Source organism: Carcharhinus amblyrhynchos, chromosome 9 (genome assembly GCF_965287045.1).
Source record: "Carcharhinus amblyrhynchos chromosome 9, sCarAmb.v2.hapA, whole genome shotgun sequence".
In the NCBI taxonomy this organism is placed as follows: Eukaryota; Metazoa; Chordata; class Chondrichthyes; order Carcharhiniformes; family Carcharhinidae; genus Carcharhinus; species Carcharhinus amblyrhynchos.
In genome coordinates this window covers 91,493,336-91,507,625 of record NC_137332.1, presented here as the reverse complement: position 1 = coordinate 91,507,625, position 14,290 = coordinate 91,493,336, and the positions used below count along the sequence as shown (strand labels likewise).

The window sequence follows — 14,290 nt, the reverse complement described above, 5'->3', positions numbered from 1 at the left end:
TCTTCTCCCCTGTGTGGATGCGTCAGTGACTCACCAGGCCTGGGAACTGTGCAAAGCCCTTATTACACACCTCACACTTAAATGCTTTCTCCCCAGTGTGAATGCGTTGGTGTTCATGGAGGGTGGATGAGTGTGAGAATGATTTCTTACACACCTCACACGTGAATGGTTTCTCCCCAGTGTGAATGCGTTGGTGAGCACAAAAGTGAGATGAGCGTGAGAATGATTTCTCACACACTCTGCATGTGAATGGTTTCTCTCCTGTGTGAATACTCTGGTGTTCCAGGAGCCTTGTAGATGTTGGGAAAGCTTTATCACAAAACTCACACTTGAAGGGATTCTCCCCTGTGTGGATTGACTGATGGACCTGGAGGCTTGATAACTGTGTGAAGGATTTGCCACACATCTTACACGTAAATGGTTTCTCCCCTGTGTGAATACACTGATGTACACGCAGGGTCACTGACTGCGAGAATGATTTGTTGCATACATCACAGGTAAATGGTTTCTCTCCTGTGTGAGTGCGCTGGTGTACAAGGAAGTGGGATGAGCACAAAAATGAATTGTTGCACATCTCACGCATGAATGGTTTCTCTTCCATGAAGCTGTCCTTGTGTTAATAGTTTCATAACAAATACACCCTGTGTTGGGAGATCTTATGAGCCTTGGCATAGCCCTCTTGCCATAATTCACACTTGAACAGCCTCACACTGCAGGTATGAGTCAGTGGTTCATGAGGCTCGATGAATGATTGAAGCTCTCACCACACCACACTTGGAGTCCACTCACACTTCTTTCCAGCCTCATTTTGATCAATCACAGCCAAATCTTTGGAAACATTAGTTCTGATGGAAGGTTCCATACCATTGACCAGTTTCAGATCTGATAATTGGCACAGCTCCCTGATGCGTCCAATTTCCAGATGATGGTTTCTCTGCCCAACCTTCTCTGCATTGAGCAATGCTGTGAAGGACTGGATGTCTTCCCACAGTTGTGCAGTTATTCCTTGGGTGATGGATCGATCTGCGATGTCTATACTCTCTGTACTCTCTGATGTAGTATAGTGTAATCCTTCTGTAAAACAGGAAAAGAAAATATGATTTCCTCCGACTCCCCTCCTTTGCTGAAGGGGCTGATTCCTCAGTGAGAGTCTGTTCCACAGTGAGTGCTAGTCTGCCATTCCCCTGTGTAGCAATCCGATACAAGTCCTTTCTTTTTTGTCACTTGACTGTCATACACGCTCTTTTTCCAGCAGGAGCACAGGATAGTGACCAGGAGCAGACGACATGGCTACTTTCTTTCCTCAACCCAGACCCTCATCTTCCCAGGCACAGTGAGGGCAATGGAAAAGACAGTCGGCTGGAGTGCAAAACGGGCTATCAATTTAGTATGAAGTTATGTCAAAGAATGTATCAATCTTGAAACATCCCAGACTCCTCTCTCACCATCCCTGGGAATGTCCCAATCCACTTGCAGTTGGGGAAGTCTTCAATATTGACTCCACGGAGTCTCATGGCTTCAGATCAAACAAGTTCAAGGAAGACTACCATTCCCTTCCCAATTGATGAATAAGTAGTTCACCATGTTAATTGACACTGGGGAAGCAGACTAAGGACCGATTCCAAAACTGGGCATTCATGAGGTGCAATGAGCCATCAGCAGCAGCAGGATTGTATTCACCACAATCTCACAGCCTGATACAGCCCTCATTCCACAATTATCAAGCCAGTAGAGAGACATGTCAGGAGCAGCAATGGGTAAACTTTAGAGTCCTGGTTTGAACCTAATGAAGTTATTATTGAATCTGCATCTACCACACATCAGACAGTGCATTCCAAATCCTAACTGCACATTGTGTAAAAACATGTTTTATCAAATCAGCTCTGATTTGTTTCCAATCATTATTTGTCTGTAATTTCTGGTTATCAACCTTTCAGTCGCTGGGAACAGTTTCTCTTTATTTATTTTGTCTGAAAGTTCAGGACTTTAAATATCACCAGGTTAAAGTCCAACAGGTTTATTTGGTAGCAAAAGCCACTAGCTTTCAGAGTGCTGCTCCTTCATCAGGTAAGCGGGATTTCAGTTGACAAACAGGCATATAAAGACACAAAATAATACAAAATAATGGTTGGAATGCAAGTCTTTACAGGTAATCAAGTCTTAAAAGGTACAGACAATGTGAGTGGAGAGAGCGTTAAGCACAGGTTAGAGATGTGTATTGTCTCCAGCCAGGATCCAATATTCAGGTCAGGATTCCCTGAATTTCAGGAACACAAAACTCAGTGAGTTCCTCGGGCTCCTCTTCTGGATCATGGAAGACTTCCCTGCTTTGATGTGCAACAGCCATCAGCAGATCTGGGAGTCTCCTCCAGACCTGTTTGTCCTGGGTCTGTACAATGTATGCCACTGGCCCCATCTGGGTCTGTACAGTGTATGCCACTGGCCACCACTATTGCAAGAACCCATTTCATCCTTGCCATGTAGTTCCGCGCCCACAGTTTTCCCCTTCATGAACTTCCACAACTTTCTATCTCTTCGGACCATCTGCCCTTCTTGATTCTTTCACATCTCCTTTGGCCACATCAGGTCAAATGTGGTCCTTAATTTGAGGCCAAATATCAGTAATGCTGAAGAACATTAGGTTGTTGCATGGGACGTGCTGCAATATGTGCTTAAGAATCGATTCACTCACCTTCCAAGGAATCCCTCTCCTTGGAAACCTTAAGTGCCTGGCCATTTGTTGCATGGTGCTGTGGAGCCGCCCTCACTTGTCGGACTCTTTGGTGGTCAATAGGTCTCAAATTCCTTTGTTACAAACTGTGGCCCACTATCACTCACTAACAGATCAAGGCTTCCAAACTGAGCAAGCAACTCATTGAGATGCTTAATATTTGCCTCCGCAGACACCAACTTCATAATTGCTACTACTGGCCATTTCGAGTAATCATCAACCACCACCACCAATAGCATCTTTCCTTCCACCAGATTTGTGAAATCTGCATAGATCCTTTGCCAAGGGGCTTCAGGCCATTCCCATCGGTGGAATGGTGACAAAAGCAATGCTTTCTGTACTACAGCACAAGATCCTCGATTTGAGTGTCAATGCCTGGCCCCCAAAAATAGCTCCTGGCCACTGCTTTCATCCGCACCACACTCAGATGCCCTTGGTGCACTTGGCCCAGCATCTTCCTATATAACAGAGGAGAAATGACCATTCTCAAACCCCACAAATGACATCCATCCATTATAGACAACTCCCACCTCAAATCAGGATGATTCCTATAAATAGTCTTCCTCGTTAGTCTAAATCCATTATTTGACTTAAGACTGCGTCATTTCATGTGGCGTTTCAACCTGGACCACTAATACTGGTGCTTTATCATCAGATGAAAACACATAATTTTCAAATGCCAATTAGGAACATCCATTCCTCCAAGGAGAGGTAGCCTTGAAAGTGCGTCATGCTGTTCAGGATGTCTATACCAAATGTCGTAGGTACACCAATCAAAACAGTGCCCATTGTGTGTTGCTGTCATGGATGGTATTCTTGTGTATGGCCCAAAGAGAGTGATCAGGGGTCTGTGATCAGTTAACAGCACAAAGTGCCAGACGTATAAAAAAAGGGAAAATTTATTCATCCCAAATATGATTCTTAAACATTCCTTCTCGACCTGCCCATATCTTTCTTCTGTTTTTAATCGATGCAAAGGCCTTTCTTCTCCACTGGACAATACATGTAACAATACAGCACCATAAGCAAGGCATCACAGGCTAATTGCAGTGGCAACTTCAGATCAAAATGTCAACACTTCCAACCTTCATAAGGCATGTTTTAGCTCCCAGTAATACTCTTAAAACCCCTGGGTCCATCTCCATAGTAAGAAGTCTGACAACACCAGGTTTAAGTCCTCAAAAGCTTGTGAGTTTACTATCAAATAAATCGGTTGAACTTAAACCTGGTGTTGTCAGACTTCTTACTGTGTTTACCCCAGTCCAACACCAACATCCCCACATCATGACGTCCATCTCCATAGTCAGCCTTTACCAAGCAGACGGTGTAAAGGTTTCAGTACGGTGGCCAAATCTGGCATAAATTTGTCTTAATATTTTATCAATCCCAGGAATGATAGTAACTGTAATATATTCTCTGTCTGGGAGCTTTCACAATGGCCTTGATTTCTTGGATGCCTTGTGCAAGGGTGGGTGGGGGTGGGTGTGGAATGGGGGGGTGGGGGGATGAGGATGGGGGGTGGGGGGGTGGGTGAGTGAGTGTGTGCGCGCGTGCCTGATGGGAGTTGTAGTTCTGCCGCGTGCAACGGCCATTGGCTCCCAGCGTTCGGGAGTTGGAATGTGAGGAAGCGCGAGCCCCGAGCGGCTGAACCGAATTGAAAAGCAGAGACTGACCCTTAGTAGGAACCAGAGCGATGGCAGTGGGAAGATTCACCATTGCAGGAGATTCTCTGTGTACAACTGAAGAGGAGAAAGTCACACAAGTCGCAGCAGTTCCATTGACTGGAGAACACAGAAGAGTTTCAGCAGGATAGTGTGATCGGGCATGTCAGAGGTTGCTTCTCTCTCCACAAATGTTTCCTGACCTGAGGATTTCCAGCATTTTCTGAATCTCTGTCAGATTTCTAGCATTCACAGGATTTTGCCCCATTTAAAGGGGGAGAAATGTTAAAATCTCCATTGAATTAACATTTCCCTTGAGTGTTTTCATATTAAACACATACACTCAGGACAAATCTGGTTTTTGCCAGCACAACACGAGCTCATAATGAATTGATAGGCCATTTTACACTCACCCAACTGCCTTTTCCATTGCCTTCACTTTTCCTGGGAAGATGGGAGTCTGGGTGGGGGAAAATAAAGAAGCCATGTTTCTGCTGCTGGTCACTATCCAGTGTCCCTGCTGGGGCGTGTAACAGTCTAATGAGGAAAAAGAAAGGACTTGTATCTGATCCTCCACCCAAGAGAATAGCAGACTGGCACTCACTGTGCCTAACTGGGAGGTGGCAGTGGTTTAGTCTCTGGACAAGTAAACCAATGCCCAGGATAAGGCTCTGGGTGCCTGGGAAAATGATTTCAAACTCAGGTTGTGGAAATTATGTTAATTTAATAATCAGTGATTAAAAAGCTCATCTCAGTAATGGAGATATTGTTGATTAACACAAAATCTACTTCATTCATGTCCTTCAGGAATGGAAATTTGCCATCCTTACCTGGCCCACATGTGACTTCAGATGGACAGAAATGTGGTCAACTCTTAAATACTCTGTCGTATCAAACAACTAGAACATTACAGTGCATCGAAACCTGACACAGCATTTGGCATTGACCAGGGCACGGGAAATGACAACAGCCCACCCAGCCCTGTCGCCTTTGTAAAGTCCTTACTAGCCTCTGAGGGCTAGTGCCTAAATTGGGAGAGTTGTTCTTTTGAATAGTCAAACATAGCCTAACATAGTTTGGTTACGGTGAATATGAGTATGTCCCAATCACCATTATCACATACTCCAGGTAAGTTCTGTCCTAACAGCAAGACTGAGACACCAGAAGTGGGCCACAGTGGTATACAATCAGGTGCGAGTTACCCTGTAAGTCCTTAACAATGACTTTGAACCCATAAGATTGGAAGTATCATCATTCACTGATGATACACAATGTTCAGCACCATTCAAGATTTCTCAGACACTGAAGCATGTGCAGCAATAAAATGCAACATTCAAGCCTGGACTGTTAAGTGGCAAGTGACATTCAGATCACACAGTGTGAGGTTTAGGTTTTATTTAAACTTAAAATCTCAAATGAATACAATTAGAATTTAACAATTTAGGAAACAGGACACATTTTAATGAAGTAACTCAGAAAATCTTTAAAAGGTTGTAGATTGATACTTGCCGAATTCAGGTTGTGATGATACTGTACTACTGATATATTTTATGTTTCTGTAGAATGTTTTAAAGTTCAGGTTTTTTTCCTGCAAGGAACCGGTCTGTCTGGAAAACATGCAGTTCAGATGGACAGCAGGATACTCATTTTAGCCATGTAACGTTTATTTAGGAAGGGGCTAATAAACTATTGTTTATAAATGGAGATTTCCTGTGGGTTTGTGTTTTGATTAAAGAAATGAGAGGTGTGCTTAGGTATGCAGGGTCATGCAATGAGATGTTAATAGCTAGGTTCATAGCAGAGAAACTGTTTCAGTTGCTGGCTGTAGCTGTTGAAAGACAGAAACCTGCTCTCTTTCTCTACAAAGTCTGACAGCTTCAAGACTTTCTACACTCATTTATAACAAGTATACCTGTGTTTGCTAATTAAATTTAAAGGGGTTTTAAGTCAATAGGAAGCTTATTTAGTTTTTTATTTAGAACTGAAATTAGAGTTGCTTCTTTTCATGTTCAAAGATTGTTCAATGGTTAAGAGTTAAACTGATTCATTTGTGAGAGTTATTCTTGTTATGAATAAAGCTTGTTTTGATAAAAGATGCCTAATTTTTAGTGAAATTACTCCTAGAGTGAAGCGTACTTGTCTCATATTTATGCTGAAATAGATAAAGTATTGGGGTCCAGTCTGGCTTCATAATATATACTGGGATTCTGATCTGGGTTCCTAACAAGTGAGGGACTTGAACAGTGTATTACATCCCTTGCTTTCTAGCTCAGCCGAGGGCACAGCTTGACACTCGGTTTCTGTTCTCCGTAACCTCTACTTCCTAGTTGACAACAGGCACTTGTTGGACAGCTTGCTCAATGAAAGCTGCTGCTTTTCACTCATTCCGAGCCACAACCCACAGCATCATGTTATTGCATTCTGAATGGCCTGAGGTGAGGCAAATTCTTAATTGTCTTAAGGATTACGTGATCAAGGTGTGACTGGTCAAGGTGGCATATGATAAATTTCTAATTGGTTTCTCAAGGTTGATGGTCAGTTATTGACATCATTTTCCATTGTCCCTTGACTGTTCCTCTAAGGTGCCATTTTCTTTTGGGACCATCCCCTTCATTAGAGTTTGTTTCAGTTACTCTTATAGCTTCTTGCTAAGCTAAAAGAATGTTTCACGATATCCTCATCACCCATTTCTTCAGGATGGGGGGGAAAGAGATGTTGTCATGCACTCATGATTAATATCGTCTCAAAACCTCATTTAATTGGTATTAAATCAGACCCCTAACTGCGACTCAAGTTTTGAACAGATTCTTTGAAGGCTAATGTTATTTCTGTGGTTACTTTACTTTTCAAATGAAGGACAGAATGGTCAAGTTGATTATAACCTGAAAACTAATAAAGAAGTATATTAAGTGGGTTATGTAGTGTACAAACAAAATATAAGAAAGAATGGTTTTGATATCTGTTCTTATTTCAGATAAGGTAGCACATGATGTCTCGAAACATGGATTCATGGGTTCAGAAAGCGATATCAGTATGTTCTGCAGAACTTCATTAAAGCATGCTTATTATTTGTTGGGAGAACTGGTTTGCTATAGTGTGTTTGTTGTATCTGTCAGTGTTTTGTATAAGTTGATCTTTCTTAGGTAAACGTTATGCTTCCTATGAACTGGAACTTATAAACCCATTTATGGAAGAAGTATACCAGCCCACAGTGACATTGACCAATATATTGTGTACAGGACTCTTACTGTAGGCTCCACGTGTTTCAGTGAACACAAACACACCATTCTGACAAATCAGGTGGTTGGAATAAAGCTAAAAATGCTGACTTTATGGTGGTGAAATTTATACAAATTAATTGTGTGGATTTGTGAGCTAAATATCTGTGGAACAACTAACAAAAGATCAGGTAAACAATAATAAAATGTACAGCTTACACCAACTTTGAATCAACCAGAATAACAAAGCTTTCTAAAATGACTCGAGATCTTTCCCAACATGAAATAAATCTTGGAAGAGTGTAAGGTGATCAAATCACACCAATGTTACGTCATGTTATGATGGGCTGAGGGAACACAGGTCTATACAGACTCACCCCCACTCCCTCACCACACTCAGGATTTTAGTCCTCACAGATAGCAGAGTACAAGCATTACACATGGTATTAGTCAAATACCCATCACCTGAAGAGGATCTATCTGTAATTCACATTATCAACTAAAGCAGTGTCCGATTCTATCCCATATCCACTCCTGTGAGGTGGCTCAATTTACCAGCACAGGGGAGCGGCATTAAAATTTGAGCTTAAGTTTTCAGGGCTAGTGACAGGAAGGCAGGTAGAGCAGGAATCCCTGAGTTTCTCTCACTATCCAACCAGTATTCAGTACTGAATATTGATGAAAGTGATATTTGACCTGGGAAGTGCAGCCAGAGCCAAATCCATCGCACCGCAGCTGGTTCAGCTGTACAGGAGGCACACAAAAGACTGGAAGAGTAATAGTGATTGGAGATTCAATGGTTAGTGGAATAGACTGACATTTCTGAGACAGCAGATGTGAATCCAGGATGATTTGTTTCCTCTTTGATGCCAGGGTGAAGGATGTCATTGAACAGCTGCAGAGCATCCAAAGGTGTGAACAGTGTAGAGGTCGTGGTCCTAATAAGCTCCAATGACATGGATGGAGAAGGGAATGTGGTCCTCCAGTCAGAATTTAGGGAAAAAGATAGGTCCAGTTTTTTGATTTCCCATCTCCAGATTCCTCCTGCTACCAGGCATAAGTGAGTATAGAAATGGGAGTATAAATGGGAGATAAATCTATGACTGGAGAAATGGAGTAGGATGAAGGCTTTCCTGGGACACGGATCAGTTCTGGGGGAGATGGGACCAATTCTGCTCTCCCAAATACTCAAGACAGGCCATTCTTTCTCTATTTGTGTGCAGCATCATTCAGTTTATGTTAATACGCTGGACACAAATACAACTGATTGTCTGTGCTATATGAGGGTTGCTCCAAGACCTAGCATCTCACTGAAAGGTGACTTCATCATTAATATCACGGCACCTCAGCAGTGGCGCTGTCGTCACTCATTATTTGATACTGAAACCTACTTCTTTGTTCTGTGTCCCAATATCACTGAACATCCTTTGCAGTGTGCTTCACATTCTGACAAATTAGCAAGGTCTTGATTAGAGTGTCCCTGTATTTAATTTATTTTTACAGGATGTGGGTGTCACTGACTAGACCATCACGTACTTCCTGTTCCTTTATAGTTGCTCTTCAGAAGATGGTGGTGAGATGCCTTGAACCACTGCAGTCTAGATGCTGTAGGTACAACCACAGTGCTACTGGGGAGGCACTTCCACAAATTTGACCCAGCGAAAGTGGAGGAATGGCAATATATTTCCAATGTCTCCTCTGGAACAAATTTTGGAACTTGTAGGATCGCATATTAATGGCAACCCATATGGTATTGCATTGTGCATAGTAATTTATTTCTATGGCTAGTCCAGTTCAATTTCTGGTCAACCCTCTGGTAACCCTCATGATGTTGATACTGAGGGATTCAGCATTGGTCATGCCATTGAATCTGATTGGAGATGGTCATTGCCTGGCACTTGTGACACAAATGTTACTTGCCACTTGCCAGCTCAAACCTGGATGTTGTCTAGGTCTTGTTGTAATTGTACATGGACTGCTACAGTATTTGAAGAGTTGCAAATGACAGTGAGCATTTTGAAGTCATCAGCAAATGCCACATTTCTGACCTTATGATAGAAAGAAAGTCATTGATGAAGCAGTTGAAGATGGTTGGGCCGAGGACACTATTCTGAGGAACACCTGCAGTGATGTCCTGGAGCTGAGTTGATTGACCTGTAATCACTGCAACCATCTACCTTTGTGTCAGGCATGACTCCAACCAGAAGAGGGTTTTCCCACTGATTTGCATTGTCTCCTGTTTTACTAGGGCTCCATCATGGCATACTTGGTCAAATGCTGCCTTGATGTCAAAGGCTGACCTCACCTCTGCATTCAGTTCACAGATATTTCAGGAGGTCCAAGAACTGTGTGAAGGCTTTACTTCAGAATTCACACCAATAGAGCTTCTCCCCTACTTAATCACAAATCTCACACTTGTAGGGTTATGCCACTGTGTGGATCATCTGATGGAGTTGGATCATTGAGTATGCAAAGAAAGATCTGTAATGTACCTCATGCTTTATGCTGTGTGAATGCATTGGTGTTTGCGAAAAACTGATGACGACGAGAATGATTTGTCACACACATCACACGAGAATGGCTTCTCTCCTGTGTGGGTGCGTTTATGTGCACGGAGGTTCCCCAATAGTGAGAATGATTTGTCACACACCTCACACGTGAATGGTTTCTCTCCTGTGTGGCTTCTTTGGTGGACCACTAGGGTCGAGGACCTTGAGAATGATTTGTCACACACCTCACACCTGAATGGTTTCTCCCCTGTGTGAATGCGTAGGTGTCTGCGGAGATCCGCTGATGCTGAGAATGATTTGTTGCACACCTCACACCCGAATGGTTTCTCCCCTGTGTGAATGCGCTGGTGTTTCTGCAGGGTCCATGACCACGGGAATGATTTGTCACAGATCTCACACGTGAATGGTTTCTCCCCTGTGTGAATACGTTGGTGTACACGGAGATCCGATGATGCTGTAAATGATTTCATACACATCTCACAGGTAAATGGTTTCTCACCTGTGTGAATACGTAAGTGTCTACAGAGATCCGATGATGCTGAGAATGATTTCTTACACACCTCACACATGAAGCGTTTTTCCCCTGTGTGAATGCGTTGGTGTCGACGGAGATCCGAGGATGATGAGAATGAGTTTTTACACACTTCACATGTGAATGGTTTCTCACCTGTGTGAATACGTTGGTGTACACGAAGACTCGATGCTGACAAGAATGATTTTTCACACACATCACACATGAATGGTTTCTCCCCTGTGTGAATGCGTTGATGGGCGTGGAGGCTCGATGACTGTGAGAATGATTTATTGCACACGTCACAAGTGAATGGCATATCCCCAGTGTGAATTTGCCAGTGTTTCACCAGGGTAGATAATTGTGCAAAACTCTTGTCACAGACCTCACATCCAAATGGTTTCTCCCCAGTGTGAATTCGTCGGTGATTCACCAGGACTGATAATTGTGTAAAGCCCTTGTTACACACCTCACATTCAAATGGCTTCTCCCCAGTGTGACAGCGTCGGTGAGCATCCAATGTCGATGGATATTTGAAAGCTCGATCACACACCTCACATTTCAATGGTTTATCTGCCATGTAGCTGTCCTTCTGTCCCTAGAGGGAGAACAGATGATGGGTGTTAGATCTTGAGCCAGTGGATCCCCCCACCTATAAGAATGAGTCAGTGGTTTATGAGGCTTGATGAATGATGAATGATTGAAGCACTCACCACACTTGGAGCCCACTCACGTCTTCCCAGCCTCACCTGATGGATCACCCACAGCCGAATCTTCAGAAAGAATGGTTCTGATTGTTCCATACAATTGACCAGTTTCAGATCAGATGATATGTCAAAACTTCCCTGACCCGACCGATTTCCAGATGATGGTTTTACTGCCAAACCTTCTCTGTGTTGAGCAATGCTATGAAGGGACTGGATGTCTTCCCACAGTTGTGCACTTTTTCTATGGGTGATGGTCAGGATCTATCTGCAATGCCTGTTTGTATTTTCTGGTGTTGCATGGTGAAATCCTTCTGTAAAACAGGAAAAGGAAAATGATTTCCTCCAACTCTCTCTGCTCCTTTGCTGAAGGCTGACTCTTCAGTTAGAATCTGTTCCATAATGAGTGCCAGTCTGCTATTCCCTTGTGTGGGGATGGATCAGATACAGGTCCTCCTTTTTTCCTCACTTGACTGTCACACACATTATTTTCAGTAGCAACATCGGATAGTGATCAGGAGCAGACAACGTGGCTACTTTCCTTCCTTCATCAGACCCCATCTTCCCAGGCACAGTGAGGGCAATGGAAAAGACAATCAGGTGACGTGTAAAGGGGTCTATGAATTCATTCAGGTTGAGTCATGCAGGAAAATTCCAGTTGTACTTAGAGTACATGCTTAACTTAAAAAACATTCAGGAGGATATTAATTTAGTGGGAATTTTGAAATTTCTCCCTTAATTTTTGAAATAATTTGAAGAAAACACACTGGACAGGAACTGCTAAAAGCTAAAGAAAATATTGCTTAAGTGTAGCTGATTGAAGGATTCTGGTTTATCCTGGGAAATTAGATACGCTGCACTCACCCAATCTTTACATCCCAATTCTCTCCACTCCTTAACTGAAGGGTCAGTCCCTTCAGCAAGAGACTGTTCCACGGTGACTGCCAGTCTGCTATTCTCCTATGTGAGGATCAGATGCAAGTCTTTATCCTCACTTGACTCACATTCCTGTTTCCAGCTGGGGCAACGAATAGTGACCAGGAGCAAACAATGTGGCTACTTTCTTTCCTCCACCCAGATCCCCATCTTTCCAGGCACCATGAGCGCAATGGGAAAGTCGGGCGGTGTGCAAAACTGGCTATCAATTCACTATGGACTTGAGTCAAGCTGGCAAAGACAGGAAGCACTGGATACGAAGGAAAATATTGCTTCAATGTAGCTGACTGAAGGGTCGTATTTATTCTGGGAAATTAGACACACTGAACTCACTCAGACTACACATACAAAATTCAACTATAAGAGACAGCACTGGACAAAACGATCAAAGGTGGGAAAGGCCAAGGCCTTCAGATGTAATCTTAAAAGATATTTCAATAAATGTTTCTCTGTTCTCCCCAGATAATTACATCTCACCTTATATTCAGTAATGACACATCAACAAAACTCAGCCTGTAAATCAGAAGGGAAATGCTTCCAATAAACACACTCAATATCCAACACACAGCTCCAATCAAACAGCTCAGCACAAAGCACCGAGTAAACAGGTCTCTCAGCTGGATCTTCTCACACAGCATAAGGGGCATTTCCACACCTGATTCCCCACAGGATAGTCAGACTGCCTGAATATTAGTGTGGATATGATGCAATGTAATTATTATAAATTCTGCTCCTTCACTCACCATCTCCTGACTTGGTTTTCAGTCCCTACAGGAAGTGAAGCAGCTGTGAAAGAGGAAGAGGAGAGAATGGGCAGAGTGGGTGGGCTCTCTGATTGACGTCTCTCACAGCCAATCCAAATATTTCTGGAGTAACAGGAGTTTCCTGAAGTTTGGGAAACTGACCAGCGAAACGGAGGAGACTTTGAGCAGCAGATCAGGTGGAGATTTAAACTTGTCATTGTCCCATGTGGATAAAATCTCACTTATTGCAGCTGCTGTCTCAGTTCCTCTGGTAAATGTTTGACAGAGATTTCTAGTGTGGGAATAGTATTCTTCATCTCTGGAGGCATGTAAGGCAGTGGTGGTATGTAATGTTTGGGTCAGCACACGCAGGAGAGAGGGACACAGGAGAGAGTGAGGTCCAAAGAGGACAAGTTGATCCAGTGATCCTGGAGATTGACTTGTTGATTTAGAGTATGCTGAGTAGATAGTTTGATATCTTACAGCCCTATCCTGTCCAAGGATTGCTTGCTGTGGAGGTTTAGCTTGATGTGGAGATGCTGGCATTGGACTGGGGTAAACACAGTAAAAAGTCTGACAACACCAGGTTTACGTCCAACTGATTTATTTGATAGTAAACTCACAAGGTGAGTAAACTTTACGAGGTTTAGCTTCCCTCAGCTCCAATTTCTGACTCATTCAGTTCTTCCGGTAATTCATCTCGTATGTCCTGATCCATCACCTCCCCTGAGATGTCACCTCCAGTCACCTCTTCACGGATATCTGTTCCATTTTTGTCTCATTATGAAGGCCACATGGATCACCAGTGTGTCTCCCAGTGGGCTTAGTAGTATATGAGCTGTTTTATTGAGCAAGTGGAGACTCATCCATTGGGAAGTGGTCAGTGGGGCTATTTGAACCTGTTACTACATCCAGACTGTTATTGTTGATCCCAATGTAGAGACTATCTGACTGTAAGCCACATCCACGACTCTTTCCTTTGGTGCATAATAAAGGATGTTCATGTTGGGAAATTGGGATTTGACTGATTCACTACATTGGAGACAAGCAGAAAAATTTTCCCCATCTTTCCTTTGGACAACTGCCATATATTAAGAAACTTTTCCGTTAAGAAAAGGCCATTATAGCTCTTGTCGGGACATTTAAGACTGCATCCAATACAATGCAGGCATTTGTTACCTCTTCAGTGCTAACAGCATTGAAGGAAACAAAAGTGCTATTGTTGAGAGCATGCTTTCAGTGTGATAAGAAATCTGACCTCTCCAGATGCCTTAAC

The 14,290-nt window shown here is 43.0% G+C and overlaps 2 protein-coding genes across 5 annotated transcripts in view; both read right to left on the bottom strand.

Moving 5' to 3' along the window:
• LOC145348007 (uncharacterized) overlaps positions 1 to 14,290 on the bottom strand; it is a 521,035-nt gene that overhangs the window by 87,699 nt on the left and 419,046 nt on the right. The window lies entirely within an intron of this gene.
• On the bottom strand, positions 996 to 13,155 carry LOC145348028 (uncharacterized). 3 transcript variants are annotated; one of them, XR_013887897.1, is made up of 4 exons: positions 13,015 to 13,155; positions 11,345 to 11,649; positions 8,429 to 11,229; positions 996 to 1,074 (listed from the first exon to the last, which is right to left on the bottom strand). XR_013887897.1 is itself a non-coding variant. In XM_080196138.1 (3 exons), the coding sequence occupies exons 2-3, from the start codon at positions 11,432 to 11,434 to the stop codon at positions 10,111 to 10,113; spliced, it is 1,209 nt and encodes a 402-aa protein (XP_080052264.1). In that variant the 5' UTR covers positions 11,435 to 11,649; positions 13,015 to 13,155; the 3' UTR covers positions 5,255 to 10,110. The 3 variants fall into 3 exon arrangements, 2 of the variants coding, with proteins under 2 accessions (XP_080052264.1, XP_080052265.1); XM_080196138.1 differs by lacking the exon at positions 996 to 1,074 and having other exon boundaries at positions 5,255 to 11,229; XM_080196139.1 differs by lacking the exon at positions 996 to 1,074 and having other exon boundaries at positions 5,255 to 11,229; positions 11,381 to 11,649.

Coding starts and splice junctions, on each gene's coding strand:
- LOC145348028 (XM_080196138.1), bottom strand. CDS start 11,434: ATGGAACAATCAGAACCATTCTTTCTGAAGATTCGGCTGTGGGTGATC. Junction 11,230..11,344: donor GTGAGTGGGCTCCAAGTGTG/GTGAGTGCTTCA, acceptor TTCTCCCTCTAG/GGACAGAAGGACAGCTACAT.